This window comes from Lutjanus erythropterus, chromosome 22, assembly GCF_056507025.1.
Source record: "Lutjanus erythropterus isolate fLutEry1 chromosome 22, fLutEry1.hap2, whole genome shotgun sequence".
In the NCBI taxonomy this organism is placed as follows: Eukaryota; Metazoa; Chordata; class Actinopteri; order Lutjaniformes; family Lutjanidae; genus Lutjanus; species Lutjanus erythropterus.
Window position 1 is genome coordinate 15,492,088 of NC_139338.1, and position 19,867 is coordinate 15,511,954.

The 19,867-nt window shown below is 40.3% G+C and overlaps 1 protein-coding gene across 2 annotated transcripts in view; it reads left to right on the forward strand.

Annotated features, from left to right (window-relative positions):
- The window catches only part of grm8a (glutamate receptor, metabotropic 8a), a 287,101-nt gene that overhangs the window by 233,361 nt on the left and 33,873 nt on the right, over positions 1 to 19,867 (forward strand). For both annotated transcript variants that reach the window (XM_084710663.1, XM_084710661.1), the window contains exons 9-10: positions 14,415 to 14,554; positions 18,597 to 18,743. In XM_084710663.1, the coding sequence (XP_084566789.1) occupies positions 14,415 to 14,554; positions 18,597 to 18,743 (287 nt within the window). The remainder of the gene's footprint in view (positions 1 to 14,414; positions 14,555 to 18,596; positions 18,744 to 19,867) is intronic.

Genomic DNA, 19,867 nt, shown 5'->3' on the forward strand with positions numbered 1-19,867 from the left:
GGGTGTGGCGGAGGATGAGAGATCCTGAGGACTAACCAGCTGGGAGATGATGAAGCTCACTCTTCTCATAATGACCTCAGAGAGACAGAGAGATCATGACAGCACTGGAGGAGTAACTTACTTGAAGATGATGAACCTGACCGGGCATTAATGATCCTGGAGAGAGGAAGAGGGAGCGAAGGAGACACAGGGGGTTATGGGAGGGAAAAGTCTACCTGGGTGTAATGACCTTGGAGAGAAATGGAGTGGGGAACATATGGCGAGGAGACGAGGGCGAGGTGTAGGTGGATAGGAGAGGGAATCAGATAATGTATGGAGAGAAAAGACGGAGAGCTGGCTGGAAAAATACACAGGCTTGTTGGCAGGGAAGACAAAGCAGGTGCAAAAGATATTAATGGAGAGTGTGTTGGGGTAAAGACACAGACGAAAGGTGAACTTTGCTTAGATAATGACACCTTTCGACAGCAGTAAATGGATGAGGACAGAGAGTCATGTACCGTTTCTCCATTTGGCAAAGAAAGCCAGGTCATAGCAAGAATAAAAAAAATGGAGCCGTACTTGACTGGCCAAGTAAAATGTTCTTTAAAAATGAAGAGAAGAGATGTTGAGTGACAGCGAAGAGGTGCTGACTGGGATATATCAAACTTCATCAGGGCATGATGACTTTGAGAAGCAAGAAACTATGAGAAAACAATGAAAAGGTACTGTATACTGTAGTAACTTTTGAAAGACAAAGATTGCTGAGAAAGTTAGCATGTCCACCTTGAGAGAAAGGACAGACAGACAGACAAATAGAGAAATAAGTGGTGAACCAATGGCTGTAGGAACTTAAAGAGGCTAAACTTTCTTGGGTCATGGCAACCTTGGGAAGGAGAGGATGAAGATTGAAAGATTTGCATCCAAACTTCGTGTAAGACAAGGCGATTCCTGGCTGCAGAACATAGGTCATGTCCAAAGAAATGCATTTATATTTGAAAAAAATAAGTTTTTCTCCCCTTCTTCATTTTCGTCCATTGTAAGTTGGTATTTTTTGACAGCCAAAGTGGACATTATTTGGAAAATGGTGGTCTCCTTCAGTAGTTTGGATGTGATAATCACCTAAAAATTGATGCAATTGTTGTGATAAACATTGTACAATAATAATGTCCTTTCATTGGCTAGCCTTTTCAACTTAATGTTTCTGTCAAATCATTTTCTTTTCTTTCTTACTGTGTGTTGAATAGAGCCAATCATACAACACAGTGTGAGTGTACAGGTATAAAATATGTATTTGATCAAGGGTCTCAAAATGGCAGCTCAAAAATACTAGTTTTGGTTAGCACATAGCATTTCTTCACAACACTGAAATAAACACTTTTCCATTGTTGGGCTGTTGCCTGACAGCAGACATGACAGAGCAGAAACAAAAACCTTTACTGAATAGAGTCTGTACTGTGTGATTGTCTCTATTGAAACTCAAGGTGAGTGATCAGTCCTGGCCATAGAACCATGGATGTCTGCATGACTCAACTGGACAGGATAGCGAACCAAGCAGACAATTAGCTGAAGGCTACAGCTGCAGACCGGAGCAGTTATAGAAATGTGTATCACTAAACTGTAATGGGGTCTTTACAAAACAGGACAGCACAAATTTACTGTAGTTGTTTGACATTTTGGGAAATTGGCATTAGAACTGCAATAAGTCAATTACTAGAATTTTAATTAGCAGCTATTTGAATAATGAATAATTTTAGTCATTTTTCAAGCAAATGTGTCTAACTAGTAATTGTAGATGTATTGCTGCAGATGCTCTGCAACTTTTTTTTTGTCCAAATGAAGAAATAGAATATTTCTAGTTCACATTTTCCATTATTATATAAGTCCTTGAAGACTGAATCATTACTAAAGTGTAATTGCCAATCAGACAGGGTGCAGTTTTTGCAGCGAGGGCCGTCTTTGTCAAGCTGTTTTTGTTTTGATGAGAAAAGCGATGCAGACTTGCAGCTGCAGCAGAGAGAGAGAGAGAGAGAGAGAGAGAGCGCTCATGTGAACTGACTAATTGGGATGTAAATCAGTGATAAATAATAATTAGTTGCAAACCTTGTATGCGGATATTTTAATGCGCCATTTCTTGCAAGTGTTTTGTGCGCTGATATTGTTCAGTCTGTCACACAGTTAGGACCATAACTCTTCAGTCTCGGATATAATCTCCTACTTACTACCTGCTGCTTGTAAGTGAGCCACAGGTAGTAAGTAGGAGATTATTGACATAAAGTCCAACCTTGTGCAGGTGGTATCACCTTGCCTACCCCATGATTCTCCATTACAGTGAAAAGTGCATGAGAGGCAAATTTACATCCACTGCAAGCTGAAGCTGTACACTTATGTATAATTTCAGTGTGATGAACGAGAGACAGACTGACAGCCCTAACAGTTGCATTATAATGGCAGAAAGTCAGAACATATAGTGTGAATATACAGACATGCAGACTGACAGCTCTTTTTTGAATATCTAGATAGCTCGTCTTCCACCATACAGTATTTTCTATTACCCTCGCCTCCTTCTCATTATTTTCTCCGTGTTACCTCTTGTCACCGCACTGGGCTAATTTCTGCAAGGGGATCATTCACTGAATATAATTTTAGATAAGAAAACAGAATAAAAATAGGCAGATATAAAAGCAAACCAAAATGAATACAGTAGACAAGCAGACGTGAATCCACACAAACACAAATACAACCAGGAATTGTTGTTGAATTGAGTTTGAGGAAATGAAAGACAGGAATAATAATATGTTATTGCATATCCTAAGACCCCACTAAATCTCACATCTGTGCAGCTTTTTTGACACCAGATATATTTTTCGTGTCAGGAACGTGTTGTTGACGGAGATTAGATTTAAACAGATAAAATGTGAGTGTCAACTGCAGAGACAGGAAAATACAAGCACACCTAATCTGCCGACAGACAGCTTTGTGCAGGCAGTGACACAAAGTTGCACTTTGCCATGACGTACATGTCATACTGTACTGTTAGGATGGACAGATGGCAGTAGGGACACAAGGAATGGGAAAGCAGTGACAGATGAAATATAAACAGTGGAAGATTTTGGATATTTTGATCGACATAGCTGCTGTTAAAAAACATGCACATAGACCTGTACTATATGTGTACAGCGGTGGGATGTCCTGTTCCCTGTATTTATACATGCTGTGTGCTAGGCTCATCTCTGTTGAAAAGAAGACCAAATTTTGAAGATGGTTAAAAGACGTCATTGAGGCTGTCAGTCCTCTGCAGCAGCCGCTGGTTCAATTCCCATCTGTGGCTCTTTGCTATGTATAATTTCCCCACCTTTCTACCCCCTATCCTGTCTACTCATCAGCTGTCCATATCCAATAAAGGCAAAAAGCTCCAAAAAATCTTTTTTTTTTTTAAAAAGACATCACTGGAGGGACCTGTAAAAGTGACAAATATTCAAATCTCAAATTAGCTAATGTTAGCAAAATGCAAGCAAATTAATTAATCATTGGCTAAATACTTAGCTCACATTTTGATAACATTAAATAACTTAAGAAGTGACCCCATATGCTGCTTTTATTGGAAAAAATAGAAAGTTGACTGAGGTACCAAGTTTGCTCAGCTGTTATTGGAGCACAGAGAAGAAAGAAGTGGGACTTATTGAGGGGGAGCGCTGCAGCTGCCAGGAGCAAAATTAAGCTATAGCTAAATCCCTAGAGACAATTGTGCACTGTCAAAGTAAGTCCCCTTTAAAGTGCTTGTTTTGCCACTGATAGGTGGCTGACAACATTGTGGAAGGGATCACTACAGAGATGGACCTTCTTTAAAAAGTGTAAGATACATTCTCTTTAACCAGAAACAGATATTTTATTGCTCTTGCGAAACTAACCAGCCTCCCTTTGCAAAACTGTAATTTTAACACTGTCATCAATGTCTTCATTCAAACTCAAACAATCACCAACTCCATTTATTTGATCAAAATAAACCCCAGGGATGTCATATCCTTTCTAAAGCTAGAGACAATTAACTATTCAGTGAATATTAAACAAAAAAAAGAAAGAAAGAAACATCACACACATCAAAAGAAAACTGCAGACTGTGCAGGATATTTGGCTGCTCATTTCCTGCTGGATGCTTTGAATGTGACACTTGAGACGAGGGGTTAGACATAAGAACAAGGAAAAATATGTCCAGGTTGAAAAATTCAGAAGCTACCCTTTACACTATGCAATTCCTCAGTTCTTTTTGCTTTAAAACGCTGAAAAATGGGGTGTTTAAATGTTGAAATAGTGATGTTTTGTGTGAGTACAAAACAAATTGTTGCATAAGGCCTAACCTTAAAACCCATGGTCTGCCACTGAATGTGTGCTATAATATTGGCCTGGGTTGCTACATGAGTCTGAAACTGGTGTAATATTATTATCAGCACTATTCAGGCTCTCTCTTTCGGCCCTTTCTTTCCTCTTTTCCTCTGCCAAGTTTGGTAATGTAACTCCTTGTTTCTCGTTTTGTTTATTTCTCCTCTCCCTCGCTTTCATTCTCCGTAAATTGTATTTCCATTCCCTGTTCAGGCTGTTTTGTCTCTTTTGATCAACTGAATAGTGGCGCTCTCCTTCTGTTTTTTTTTATTTTTGCGTTTTTCTGTTTCCTCTTTTCTCTCAGACTGCAGTGAATGCAGATCATGACACAGATGGAGGCTCCTTAAATTAGTTTTTTGTAATTACTGGTGATTGCCATACAAAGCTTTCTTGAGCTCTGTGCTTGTGGGTCTCTTTTTACCCTTCCTTGGCAATCTTTATTTTGTTTTGGCCCTCCCTCCCTCCATCTCAATCTCACTTTCACTATTTAGCCGAATTGTTTCATTCTTGCTCACAGTGAGAACCATTTAGATCTGAATCCTCGTCAAACATGCATTGTTTCTTTTGCCTGTGCTATTATCTGCTCTGTTTCTCTCCTCGCATGTCTTTCTTTCCCTGCTCAGACAAGGCATGCTGATAACAGAGAGGCTGAGAGGAGAAGGGATGGTTTCAGAGGGGAGGGATGGATAGACAGGGGGAGGAGGGAAAGTTAGAGTACTTTGGAGATGCGTGGAGAAAATGGGTAGTTTTCGAGATTGAGAGCGGTGGGATGAAGCGAAGCTGGGAGGTAAAAGAGAAAGAGGAGAGAGGATGGAGAGGCAAAAGACGCTTTGAACAAGAGAAGAGGAAGGAGAAACAGCTGCTGTGGAAGGAGGGGAGGTTTTGGCCGTAAGGATGGTTTTACAGCGAGCAGTGAAAACTGGCTCGGAAAACGCTGCAAACAGACTGCACAGAAAGCCAATTTATGTGAGAGAAAATTCAGAGAGGAGGAGAAAAGGGTCCAGAAATAAGTAACAAGGACTGGAATTAACCAGCCTCTGAGTTTCAGTTACACTCTTAACAATAAAGGTGCTACTTTAAACCATAAAGGGTTATTCAGCAGAAAGGGTTATACTGAGAGGTTCTACAGAGAACCCTTCCATGGTGCATTGGTTCCACCCACAACCCTCTCATGGGGTTCTATTCAGAACCTTTCCACCTTCTAAGGATGCCAGCAAGAACCCGTTCAGGGGTTTCTACTTTGAACCCTTCTATATTTCAAAGGTTTTATCTAGAACCCACTCAGGGGGTTTTACCCAGACCCCTTTTATATTATGGTACAAAGAAACATTTAAACAATCCATAAAGAACTCTTTTTTTTTTTTCTTTTTTGGAACCTTCAGTCTTACAAAGGACCCTTGATGAACCCTTACTTGAAAAAACGGTTCTTCAGAAGCAAATAGTTCTGGGTAGAACCCATATTTGTAAGAGTGTACCTTCTTCTCTGTAGACCTCTGAGAAAATGACAATAATTTTTGTGGAATGAATTCAGGCTTCATTATTATTTTTCTCCTGTCATTTCTTGTTCTCTTTTTGTGTTTCTTTTAACTGTCTGTTTGTGATGTTCTCCTCTATTAGCGCTATCGATGCACAGCACACAGATGGGAGCCTGTTGGCAAAACCTCAACACACAGACATACACACACACACACACACACACACACACGCAGACCCATGTTTTATTAATGTATGCTGCAGTGTAGTCTTTGCATCTCCCTGTCATAAACATTTAGTCTCTGATATGAGGACTTGCTTTTCACCCTTAGTGTTTCTAAAGTGAACCAGGCAAGGCTGAGGGCTCTTTAGCAGCCCTTCTGCTTCTTCCTCTCTTAACTTCTCTTTCTCTCCGCCCATCCCTCTTTTTCTCTTTTGTCTGTCTAGCTCCAGTAACAGGGACTGGTCTAAGGTTATTGGTATACTCTCCTCCCTCTGTACCTCTTTCCATCTGCCCGTTTCCATCTCTGTCAGCCAAAGAGATTTAACAGTCTATGCTAATTGATATTCTCACACATTTTTTTCTGCGCTCCATCTCTTCTTCTTTTCCTTTGTCAAACAAGGAAAGTTTGGAGTCTTTTCAGGTGCCTTACTATGTGATATTCGCACATATTCTCCCCTGTTCATCCTCATTTTTCCCTCTCCTCTTTTGCTTTTAAGTTGATCTATGTGTCTCTGTGTCTGCCTGTCAGATAGACGGGGCTTGATGTGTTCCTGCAGACCTGCTTACTCTCCTTTTTTACTTCTATCTTCCTCTGTCACTCATTTGCCTCCATCTTTCCTTTTCTTCTGCCTCTCTGTGGCAGTTAAGCTGGCTAAGGATTGAGGCATTTCTGCTGTCTTTCTCACTTTTATTCTTATGCATCTTACTCTGTATTTTCCTTCTTTCTCTCCTTCTCTATTTGTGGGTTACTGTGATTCAGATGGGTGTCACTGACATCAAATATATTTGAGTTTAGTGGCAAAGCAAATCAATTCTTCATCTGCTTTCCTGTGCCAATATTACTGTTTCTCTTTCTTATTCTCCTTCTCCTTCGTTTGCAAGTCCATTTCAGCTGAATTTAAATTCATGCTGGCTTCATTGCATGAAATCTTTCTTTCGTTAGTGGATATCTTATTACATAAATAGAGCAAAAGGTCATAACCTGTGAGCTTCCCTTGCAAATCCAGAGAAAAGTTGTGAGAGTTGTAGGTTTCTTGTGATATTCTATAGTTCATCCCCAAAGGGAAAGCCTGCGACTCTGCAGGGAAGCTACAGAGCGGCGCCTCTGGCAGGAAGGGAAACAGTATCTTGCTCGAGGACACTCCAGCAGAGCTCATGCCTGTGACGCTGCGGTGCCTTGCTGTGGCAGTGAGGAAACCTGGGGAGTTGAAATAAGTCTAGGAAAATGCTTGCTCGCTTGCACGTCAGCTATTCTCACCAGACTCAACCAACCTAATCTCACCACAATAAGAAACTCAAACTCGGATTTCATTGTTATTTCTCTAAATCAGAGCAAATGGAACAATGCGTTGTGTTAATATGTATGTGCCCCATGGACCTTCCAGCACTTTCTGTGTCATTTAGCAGCTTGCCAGCTTGCTATGCAAAATGAATGCAGGTGAGTCAAAGAAGACATTAGCATTGCAGGATGCTCAGGAATTCAGTATAGAGTGCTGCAGGAATGATTCCTAAAACCCGGAAATGAGTAAGCATATTTGCCCCTCTGTATCCTTCATCTGGAAGTCAGTAGGTTCTTTGTTACACCCCTGAAAGAAGGTCTCTGGTTAACATAAGAGATGTTCATGTTTTGTTCTGTGACATAAAATAGCCCAACATTTCCTTTTTACGTCAGGCGATTGCATTTATGCTTCAAAAGTCACAGAGGTGTTCATTTGGGAAGATTGTCTTGCTGAACAAAATGTGTCCAACTTGTGTTCGCCACAGAGCTTAGGTCCTGCACCAATCTAAAATCCAGTGGAAAAATCGAATCGGCTTTTTGTTGAGGGAACCAGAGTGATGCAAACTTCCAGGTTGACCTAGAAAATGCGTCATCCCTGCAGCTCTTTACTATCAGCAATTACACAAAAGATATTTGTGCTGTGTTAAAGATATAATGAAGACTGTAAGGCAGCAGTGGAATGTAACTAAGTACATTTACTCAAGCTCTTTACTTAAGTACATATTGGAGGTACTTATACTTTACTTCAGTATTTCCATTTTATGCAACTTCATACCTCTGCTCCACTATGTCTCTAAAGGAAATGTTGTTCTTTTTACTGAAGGCTTTAATGGAAAAAAATGTTTTTGCTAGGTTGAAGTTAGCCCTTGTTAGACTGGATAGACGGATGGTTCATCCAATCACCTGCCAAGTGCTCTTTTTTTTTAAAAAAGTGCCCGTCCTTTTCCAAACGGTTTCTTATGACAACTCCCCAGATGGTTCTCTGTAACAAACCATCTGGCGCATCAGGTTATCTTTAAAAATGTATCTTCACAAGGCTGAAAACTTATGCTAATTGTGCTAATTTGACCCTGATGCTACAAACATATGGTGATCTTACAGAATGTGATGCATTATTGTAGATTAAACTAACCACAAAGTATATTGAGTAGCTACAGTTACCTCAACCTTAAACATCTGCAGTGAATCACATCACATGAATGCAGCTATGATATGAATCCAGTTTACATAAATATAAATAAATAATTTAAATGATAAAGCACAGTTTGTAGTGATGAATAAAAATTACCACAAGGACACATAGATAGCATGTAACATTATGGACATGGAGAAACACTAAGTGCTATGTCATTTCACGAATGAATACAGTATTAACTTCCAGTTTATAGCTGCAACACGTTTCTGCAGTGCAGCACCTTCAGTTGAATAACTGAACATGATCACTACAGGATGAGGTGGAGGTGTGTTGCCAGGGCGACAAGCAAATCATTTATTTTTCAAGGTCATGCCAACTACAGCAGGAAGTTGTGAAAATCAACTTGTTGATATGTCACAGCTCCCACACCCAGGACACGTACTGCAGTCAGAATACATTAACACATTCAAAGGTTTAACAGTTTTATTATTTTTCTGCTTTCCTTGTCTTTTACTCACCCAGCAGACAAACAGTTTATTCTGTGACTAAATGTTCTTAAAATAAAATGACGAATGAGTGCATAAATTTTGTGTTAGTTAATTTTAGAAGCTTTTAATAGCTGAGTAAAATTCCACATGCCCCTGTTGCACATATCCTCAGCCCACATGAGCCTTTTTCTTGAAATGTTGTGTTGAATAAACAAAACACAAATGGAAATTCATTAGGCCAGTAAGCCTGTCCATGCGTCTGGCAAACTAAAACATTAAATTAGAGCTGATGAGGGGTTTTCAGTTACCTGTTTTCTCAACATAGTGGCTAGATGCTGCCAACTCACGTCATGCTCATTGTATGTGTGTTTGGCGTAATTGCTGCTGCTTATAAAAGTGTGCTGTCTTTATCCACCTTACTCAGAAATTGCCAACAAATGGTACAAACACTTTGAGATTGAATAATCATTTTCCACTCAAGGCAACCACTGCTTTCAGAGCAAACAGTCTGCTTTTGCTCTGCATGATTCAAAGTACCTGCCAGTGTGTCTCTACACAGCTGTTTTTTCGCTGCACGCTAACTAACTAACTCTAAAGAGACAGGATTGGTGTAAAAGGACAAATAGAAGAGAGTCAGCCAATAGGAGAGTGGTGAGGAAAAGATGACATGCTCGTCACTGGGTGAGAAATAAACCTTTTTCTGTTTTGGTGTGGGCTACAGACTAGCCAATCAAGTAGCGCAAATAAAGCAATCAACCCAGGCAGGTCCTTGATGGTGAGCCTGGCATTGTATAATCTCTAGTGAATTTAGTAAATTACTTAATTGCCTCTCTTTTTATTTGGCCCTGTTTATGTAGATTTTTTCCTTTCATTTTGTTCTCAAAAGTTCTGTTTTGATAAGTGCAAGGGAGAGAGGAATGGATGGATATTGAGTGAAAGAGGAGTAGAGTTGGGGCGGTGGGGAACGATTGATTAAAACAAGGGACGAAGGGAGTCAGTTAAGGAAGTAAGTAAGTAAATAGTGGAAAGAGAATGATCTGGAAGTAAGGACAAAAAATGCCGGACCAAATCAAGCATCAGAGTTGGTAGATGGAACAACAGCAAGAGGAAGGACAGAAGGAAGAGAACTAAAGCAAGACATCTTTATTATTGTTTATCTGCGGTGACTAAATGCAGAGGAGTGGATGAGAAAGAGGAAGGAAAGAAGATGTGGTGGTCATGGCCATGAATATTTGCTGTAGCCAATTCTTTCTTACGGGGATGAGATAAACAAAAAACTAATTTATATTTCAAGTGTCCTCAAAATATGGAAGACAAGATGGAGACAGTGGGATCATTTCTCCAGGAAAAGCTAAGAAGAAATAGACCAACAACATTAAGCTTGCCTGTATAATTTTCTTCTCTGGTAGATGGTGCTAAAATAACCTTTTACAAGCCTTTTGTTTGTGTTTCAGTCCTATTGCCAGCATGTCGTGGTGCTGATTCTTTGCCAGTTGTGTTTTTTAGAGTATGATATGTTGCACTCTGTCTCTGCAGTTGCTAAAGCATGCTAGCTGGTTGCTATGTTAGTTTCACAGACTGAATTTTTATAACATCATGCTAACAGCAGTCCCTTTTGGATAGATAACTGGCAGCTGGAAATGTAAAACTGACAAATGTCTTTATTTCTGTCGTCAGTTTTGGCCATAACCATACTGTTCAAAGAAATCTAATTAAACATGGCGGGCCAGCTGATTTGACATCTCTGCTGTGCTTATTTTATGTAGCGTGTTGCTTTGGTGTTGCCTTTGATAAACTACCCAACAGTGACGTCTCACTGCCAGTCGGACTACCTCAGCCTGAATAATCTCTGAAACCGGGTGCTACCCAGGCGGATGTCATGGATGTCATTTGTCCTTGTTGGTTTATTTCATGGATTCAGCTTCGACGTTTATCATCTGGCTTGCAGACTATGCTGTAAAATAGTGACATCAGGAAGCTTCCTTTGGTTTGTGTCCATTTGTCTGAAATAGCGAGAGGGGCCTACAGCGGTGGCCGAGCAAGGGAGAAACTGAATGAGGAGAGAGAGAGAGCTGGTGGCGAGAATGCCGTTGTTTCACAGTGGTTGTGTTTCTAAGCAGAAACTAACCCCCCTACAACCTTACAATGCCACGCACACCTCACCTTAACCCATTAATGAAAGTGGAAAACATGCATTTTCGATGAATGAAATGCAAATAAAAACATGAAATAACATAACTTAAACAAGGAAGCATTCAACATATTGTGCCATTTAATTATATGTATGTGACACATGTTTTTTCTACCTGATAGTTATTGTAAACAAACATGTTGTTTGGTTCTATAGTGTGCTTGGAAACGATCCTATGGTGACTCTGTCTGGTTGCGGGGTAATTATCAGGTGTTTGCTAACGCTGATGTGTTAGGTCGGTGAATGTGGTTGCTAGACAGAACTGCACTGTTGCTATGGTGTATTGTATTTGTGTTAGTCACAAGGGTGAAGACATCGATGACATCATCCTGTGTGCTACTACACAGTAAACACCCTAATTAAGACTAAGGGATAACGGTAGTGTGTGTTGCCTAGCAGGCACATTAATTACACACCAAAAGTATTCCCATTTAACACTGGCTATGCTGTATTCAAATCAATGCAATTTGGCTCATAACAAAGTCTGTGAAAATCACACTAATTGAGCCGCTCCTACTGCGGTGCACTGCGAGTTGCCAAAATACCTCATTGCAGGTTTTTTTCTTTTTTTTTTTTTTACTTCCTTTTGGTATTCAGTAATTACAGGCGAGGTTAGAGTTGGAGTGTGAGGGAAAAGAATACACTGGGCACCGACTGTGAGTCCGTGTGTGTGTGTGTGTGTGTGTGTGTGTGTGTGTGTGTGTGTGTGAGAGAGGAGGACAATTAAAGTTGGAGGGATAATAGGTACAGTTGGACATGTACCAGTTCTCACAGAAATGGACCTCATTCATAACTGGTAGTAACAATGAGAGATTGAGACCTCCACTTTTGTCTCTCTATTGATTTAGTCCTCCTCCATTCATCTTTCTTACCTTCTCTCAATGAGACTCATACTCATTCTTGCTTATTCTCTCTTCCACCCATTTTATATCTCTCAAGATCAAAGTGAGAGAGCCTTTACTTCTCTGTGTATGAGTTTCTCTCTTCTCTTTTTCCTTTGTCTTTCTTTTCTCCTCTCTGTCTGTGTGATTAGTTTTCTTTCTGGTCTATTGTACAATCTCCTCTCCACCCACCTCCCTCTTCTTAACTGTCTTTCCTCCTTTTTGTCTGTCTTTCAGTTCAGTTTCTTCACTTTTCCATTTCTTTTAAACGTATTTCTGTTGGTATTTTCTCTTTCTGGCACGAATGCTTTCTTTTTTCCTCCATCTGTCTGACAGTCTACTTTGTCTGTCTCTGTTTTCCAATCTTCATCCTCACTGCTGTTTCCCACTCGGTTTGCCTTAAACACGTAATTGTTTTTATATATTCTCCTCAGCATCATCCCGCCACATCAATGACTTATAGTATACAGGTGGAATTTCCATAATGCTGTGCTTTCTCCACATGCATGCTGTAATTGGATTTCCTTTATGCTACTCCAGATTCAGCCATTTGATTTGATTGTATCGCTACATAAAAGACAGGGAGGCGAGTAAGACTGAGAGGGAGAGGGATAAAAGGTTTGTGTTAAGCCTTATTGGTGGTGAGAAAACTAAACCTTAGAGGACACATAAACTTACCCATGCATGTGAATATTAAATTACACCACTCGATAGCACACATGCATACACACACATACAGGTGCAATACAGCACAGACAAAACTCAAGAGTAAAGGTGAGGGTGATTTTGTTATCACGGGTTCTTAACACACTGCCTGAGGAAATGTTTCATGAAATGTATATTTATCTCATGTACATAATTTTTCTGCAGTGCCTAAAATGTCATTCATATATACATATAATACATTCACCGGCCACTTCATTAGGTACACCTTGCTAGTACCGAGTTGGACCCCTTTTTTGCCTTCAGAACTGCCTTAATTCTTTGTGGCATAGATTTAACAAGATGCTGGAAACGTTCCGCAGAGATTTTGGTCCATATGGACATGAGATCATCACACAGTTGCTGCAAATTTGTCAGCTGCACGTCCACGATGATGTGCTTTATTGGATTGAGATCTGGTGACTGTGGAGGCCACTGGAGAACAGTGAACTCACTGTCCTGTTCAAGAAACCAGTTTTAGATGATCTGAGCTTTGTGACATGTTGCATTATCCTGCTGGAAGTAGCCATCAGAAGATAGGTACACTGTGGTCATGAAGGGATGGACAGGGGCAGCAACAATACTCAGGTAGGCTGTGATGTTTAAACGATGCTCAGTTGTTACTAAGGGGCCCAAAGTGTGCCAAGAAAATATCCCCCACACCATTACACCACCAGCAGCAGCCTGAACCATTCACACAAGGCAGGATGGAGCCATGCTTTCATGTTGTTATGCCAAATTCTGATGCTACCATGTAAATGTCGCAGCAGAAATCAAGACTCATCAGATCTGGCCACGTTTTTCCAATCTTCTACTGTCTAATTTTGGTGTGAATTGTAGCCTCAGTTTTCCGTTCTTAGCTGACTGGAGGAACAACTGGTGTGGTCCTCTGCTGCTTTAGCCCGTCTGCTTCAAGGTTCGACGCGTTGTGCATTTAGAGATGGTCTTCTGCATCTGCATTCCTCTGACCTCTGGCATCAAGAAGGCATTTCCGCCCAGAGAACTGTCACTCGCTGGATATTTTCTATTTTTTGGACTATTTTCTGTAAACCCTAGAGATGGTTGTGTGTGAAAATCCCAGTAGCTCAGCAGTTTCTGAAATATTCAGACCAGCCCGTCTGGCACCAACAACCATGCCACGTTCAAAGTCACTCAAATCTCCTTTTTTTTTTAATATTCTGATGCTCGGTTTGAACTCCAGTAGGTTGTCTTGACCATGTCTACATGCCTAAATGTATTGAGTTGCTGCCATTGATTAGATATTTGTGTTAATGAGCAGTTCAACTTTTTTAATGAACTTAAATCAAATCACAACACATGCAGTATTAGTTACCCAATAAGAACTTTCCTTCATCATGAATACAGATATTTGCACATTTTACTCTGATACTCTGATACATTTTCTGTACCAGGTACTTGTTTGAAATGATAATCATTCTGAATTTCTCTGTCTTTGATTATTCTGAGAAAAAGCTTCAAAGTGGATACACCAGTCTGTATTTTATCAACGATTTGGCCACCAAACTTCACTGAACTTTTTTGTCCTTTTTACTTTTAGGGAGTTGTGGTCATTCCAGTGGTGATCAATAAAGAATGGAGCCATTTGAGCTCAGATCAATATGTAATGGTATCACATTAAATGACTAAAGTTGACCGACTCTCCAACATGTACTATCTTTGTTCCAGGAAGCGCCGGTACACCAGTGGTTTTCAATGAGAACGGAGATGCTCCAGGAAGATATGATATCTTCCAGTACCAAATCACCAACAGGTCTACTGCCGAGTACAGAGTCATCGGCTCCTGGACCAATAAATTACACCTCAAAGTAAGATTTTACACACACACACACACACACCAAAGCTCCCGTATGCATTATTATTTTTTCACACGCATCATATAATATAGAAAAGTAGCACATGCCAGGGATTGTAGTGAGGTGCTGATCACTAGAAATAGACTTGAAAGTATTGACACACTATGGCTCCATTTGCATTTCTCTTTTATTCTGATGATGTTTTGTTTGCCCCTCAGGCCTGCTTCATGATCAGCAAACATAGTGAAAACAAAGACAGTGGTATGTTATATAGGCCACACCCCACTTACACATCTGATGGTGGTTAGATAATCAGGTTTTTACCTTTTAGGATGAGAAAAGAAAACAACCAAGAAGCCTGCAGTGAATGTATGTATTTTTAATATTTTTAACATAACAAACCAAACCTAACAAAAAACTTTGAATCTCTGTATGTGGTATGAGTGGTTCTTGTAATTTTATTTAAAGTAATTTGATTGGCTGTGGCTGCTGTCTCTGGTTATTTAGCATAGATTGTTTTATTCCTCATCCTCTTAGCACGGCCACATTTACATGAATGTAGCAGGGTGACCATTGTCCTCCACATACACTTCTACACTGTGGGTTGAGGCTGTGATTTCGCCTGTCAAAGTCCACCAAGGTTGAACTCGACGTGATCATAGCTACAGCGACTTATCAATTATGAATTGATTATTAACTCGATCACCAACTGTTGTGATAATTTGTTGTGATTTCAGCATCTTAAATGTGAATATTTTCTAATTTATTTACTCCTTCATGAAAGTAAAATGAACATCTTTGGGTTTTGGACAAAGCAAGACATTTGAAGATGTTATCTTGGGGTTCAGAAAACCATGATCAACATTTTCCACCATTTTCTGAATTTTATAGACCAAACAACTATTCTGTTAATCAAGAAAATAATTGTCAGATTAATGATCAATACAATTTATCACTAGTTGTAGCCATACTGGTGACATGAAGATGCAAATTTGTGCATGTGTGACTATGTCATAATGGTGGGACGTGATAATCTAATCAGCATCAGACATACCAGTGTCTTTGTTTTCACTATGATTGTTGATCTCGAGTTGGGCCTGAGGGCAGAAACACCATCAGAATAGAAGAGAAATACATATCCAGAGCTAGCATGTGTGATTCTTTTTTCTTACTTTGTTTTTTTCATACACATAACATTAAATATAATTCCCAGTTGCACACAAGACAGCCACCTCAAAAAAAGTAAAACCAAAGCAAGATATCCGACTTAAAGTGATCATGGGAATCAATGAGTTCAACTGAAGCTAAGGATCATAAAGAGTTACTGTTTTCTTAATTTCCTGCCCGCACTCCTCTCAGGAAATGCAGTAAAGGAATTATAATCTAAACAACAAAAGTGCAAAACAACACCTCCATTATTGTTAATGTGCTTGCAGCTCACTGCATATTGAACCTTCTTTTCTATCTCCAATTGTTTGATTCGCTGACTTCAGTGTAATAAAGAAAAAAAAAAACTGCCATTACAATAATCCGAGTGTATTTTGATTTGGGTGGTTAGTTGAGCGTCTTCTGAGGCGTCGTAGACCAAGAAGACATGAAAGTTCATCATCATTGTGAGCAGATGCCATGACTTCACAATCACAATCACAATCCCCAGCTCCCTGGCTGGATTTGTTTGAGTTATTGCTTCGGTTGAGACGCGAAAGTTGAATTGAAAGTGTGTACCTTTTCTTCTTTTCAGAATGCTAAGTGTTGTGCAGTGACATACTCACGCTCACACAAGCCCACAAGCCCACTCAGGGTCACTCGCACAATATGTACAGGACAGCCTGTGAATGCTGGCACCAGAGCTGGAGTACACATTTAACAACAAAGCACATAATTTAATGCACAAGCACACTGGAATCCCATTGTCTTTGTCTCAGTTTCTCACTCGGTGGCTGCACACTAACTCCTCGAGCAGGATGCTGTAGCGCTTTGTGTTATAAATCCACCCAGGACTTCATTAGAAAAGCCAGATGACAGATGAGAAGACTAATAGACACAAAGTGCTTTCTGCCTGATGGACAGCCCGGCTGACTGAGAGAGAGAGGGACTGCGCCAACACAAAGGACAACAAATAGTTAAGACACACATGATTGGGCGCTTTGACAGTTGACAAATTAACAGATGTATTTGATTTGCCGAACAATCCAGTTGGCAGATGGAGTGACGGCGGCAGGTGAAAGTTTTTACGATCAACAAACTGTTTGAATGCTCATCGGTATAAAGTGAGAACAGCTCCGTACGACAAGCAAAGTACAAGTCAAGACAGTGAGTTTCATGGTAAATGTTACAGTGTGTGGGCATGTATGCACAGTTAAGATGTTGTGTACAATTAAAGGGAAGGTAAAGGTTATTTTATACAGTGCTGTATGAGTCGATAGTTTATTAGCTGCAGTGCTTGAAGGCACAAACATAGTTAGGAGAGGGGAACCAGCTCGTACTGGTGTGGGCAGGGGCAGCAGCAAAAGCTATTTTCACCACTTATAAAAAGGCTGACCTAAAAAAAAAAGAAAAAAAAACTTATTAGTTTAAGTGTACGCTATATTTAGCCTTGCCATCAGAAAGCCTTTTCTGATGGGAAACCACCATTGAATAAGTATCGCTATTTCCAAACTAACCAAACTCCATGGCAAAAATCAGTAAGTTTCCCTCCCAGAACATTGGAGTTGCTGGTATAGCCAGCATCTATTGCAGTTAATACACTGACTATCAATAAGTACCTCATACAACCCCGCTTCAAATAATCCAAACTATCCCTTTAATGCAGAATCCGAATACAGCTATTATTGTGTCATTTAAGTAATTAATGGGAAAGAGGCTTATGACTGGGCTTATGTTGTTTTGGGTTGTGCATAATTTATGGTTATTGTGACCAAATAAGGTGCATATCTGAGTGTAATGTAAAAATTCTGCAAGAACTGTTGAGTCTATGAATAAATAATGAGTAAAATACTGTACAAACAGGAAAAAAACAGCACCCAACAAAAACAGTCTGAAAAGTTTTAAGCAATGCTAATATACACGCCTGCACACACACACATACACACACACAGTACACTTTCTCTCATCATTAGTTTTTCTCCTGACAGATATATTTGCAGCACTAAGTTGTCACCAGCCAGCAACCCAATATTGGTGTTTAAACGTCGTGGGTGTGTGTGTTTCTATATGTGTGTCAATGATCAAATCAAGTCCATTTTCTCCGTCCCTGATGGGCTTTTCCTCCTAACTAGTTTTTGTTGGACTGGTACATCGTGCGCCTGTTTAAAACAGTAATGCTCCATTTTACCCAGCACCCTCGGCAACGGATGAACCTCAGGGACTTGGTATAATGACAGAGTTGCAAACACTCGCGCGCATAACGACAAATTAAAAAACACACGCATCCAAACTCGCACATACCAGACAGACATACGGAAAGCTCTGGGATTCACAATAATGCCAGCATGACACAAGCACAAACAAACAAAGCGCGCACATGGAAGAGCATATGCACACACACAAACACACACGCACACACACACACAGAAGGAAATACAGATGGCCTGTTTGTGCCAGATCTGATTATGGTCTGATTGCTGGCTTCCAGACTATCTGGTGTTAGTTTCGTGCCCGGCAGCGCTCAGGAAAACGATCAGAGGATCAGCTTGTGCTAATTGCTCTCCAAGTTGCCCCGAAGACACACTTTCTGCAGGTAGAGAGAAAACTGAGTCTTAAAGGACTGTTAACACACAGTAATGTCAGCTTTAGCAGATGGCTGCCAATCTCTGTGTCCCTTAATATCCCATAAGAAGTTTGGATGTTTAGTTTTGCCACCTGAACACACAAAAGATTTCATGTTTGTTCTGTTGAACTTAAGACAAAAAACAAACAAAACCTACATTAGCCATATGGAACAGAACTGAAACCTTTTGTGAAACGTCTCCTCTCCTCTCCTCTCCTCTCCTCTCCTCTCCTCTCCTCTCCTCTCCTCTCCTCTCCTCTCCTCTCCTCTCCTCTCCTCTCCCAGGTTGAGGCCATGCGTTGGAAGACGGGTGACCCATCATTCCCTCCCTCTGTGTGCAGCATCCCGTGCCGTACGGGCGAAAGGAAGAAAGTGGTCAAAGGCGTGCCGTGTTGCTGGCACTGCGAGCGCTGTGAGGGATACCACTATCAGGTAGGGTCTCTGGAGAAATGCAAGGCACCATTTACCTGTGACATTTAACTTATGGGCCTCCATTGCTTGTCCCACATCTGTCTGCATAAACAGCTTCTCTCAACAGCCTGTCAAGCTGTAGTCAAATGTAGCTTGTAGCACATAATTAGGACAATATATTAAGAGTATCATGGTTCACAGGTTGCAGCCAGAAAAATACACCTAAAATATAATTCATTTACTGTCAATCATGGCTGATTTAGTGAATGTGTACAAAACTGTTAAAACTGTCTTTTTGAATCTAGAACACCAAACAAGTCACAGTTCAGCTTGATGCATACAGCTGTTGCAATCTGGTAGTCAAATAAAAAAAAAAAAACATACATAATGCGCATCCTGGGGATTTTCTATTGTTCCCGGGATGACGGGACATCATTAGTCTCGAGTCCAGGCTTTAACAATGAATCAGCTACAAGATTAGTTTGCAATAACAGCACTTTTGCTGCATTTAGTATCTGCATGCATCAACTTTCTGACAGCTGTTGCCTTCTTACTTTTACTCCACCCGTAAATTCTGTTCCCTTCTGCAGTGATCAGGATTTTTTGTTTCAGTTCATTTCAGGCAATCAAAAAATTGAGCCTCTTATGTGTGCCATTTTAGATTTATGTATACAAGGAAGAACCCCACAGATGCTATTATAGCAAATGGAAGTATATAATTTGAGGTGAGGGAAACAGGTCTGAACACACACATTATAAAAATACATCCCCTGTGTTAATTATATCACGGTTGGGGACAATTTGGCAGCCCATCATCCCTCTTATTAAGTTAGAAAAATCCATGAGTGAGCAAGCGCGTGTGCAGAGTTTCCCTCGTTCAGGATGCAATAAAGGAAAAAGAAAATATCAGCCATAACAGCAGCAGGCGATGCTTGTCACAGCCAACAATCAATACTCATTTTGCAGATACATGCATTCGCTGTAAAATCCATAATCTGTTGACACTTTTATTATAGATTTGGGATTTTAGTGGAATGGAAAATAGTACAGCAGCATGACCAAAACAAATAAGTGGACTAAAGAGCAAGTGTACAAAAATGTGTAAAAGAGAGGCTTTTTTTCCTCATTAACAAGTCAGTTTACAG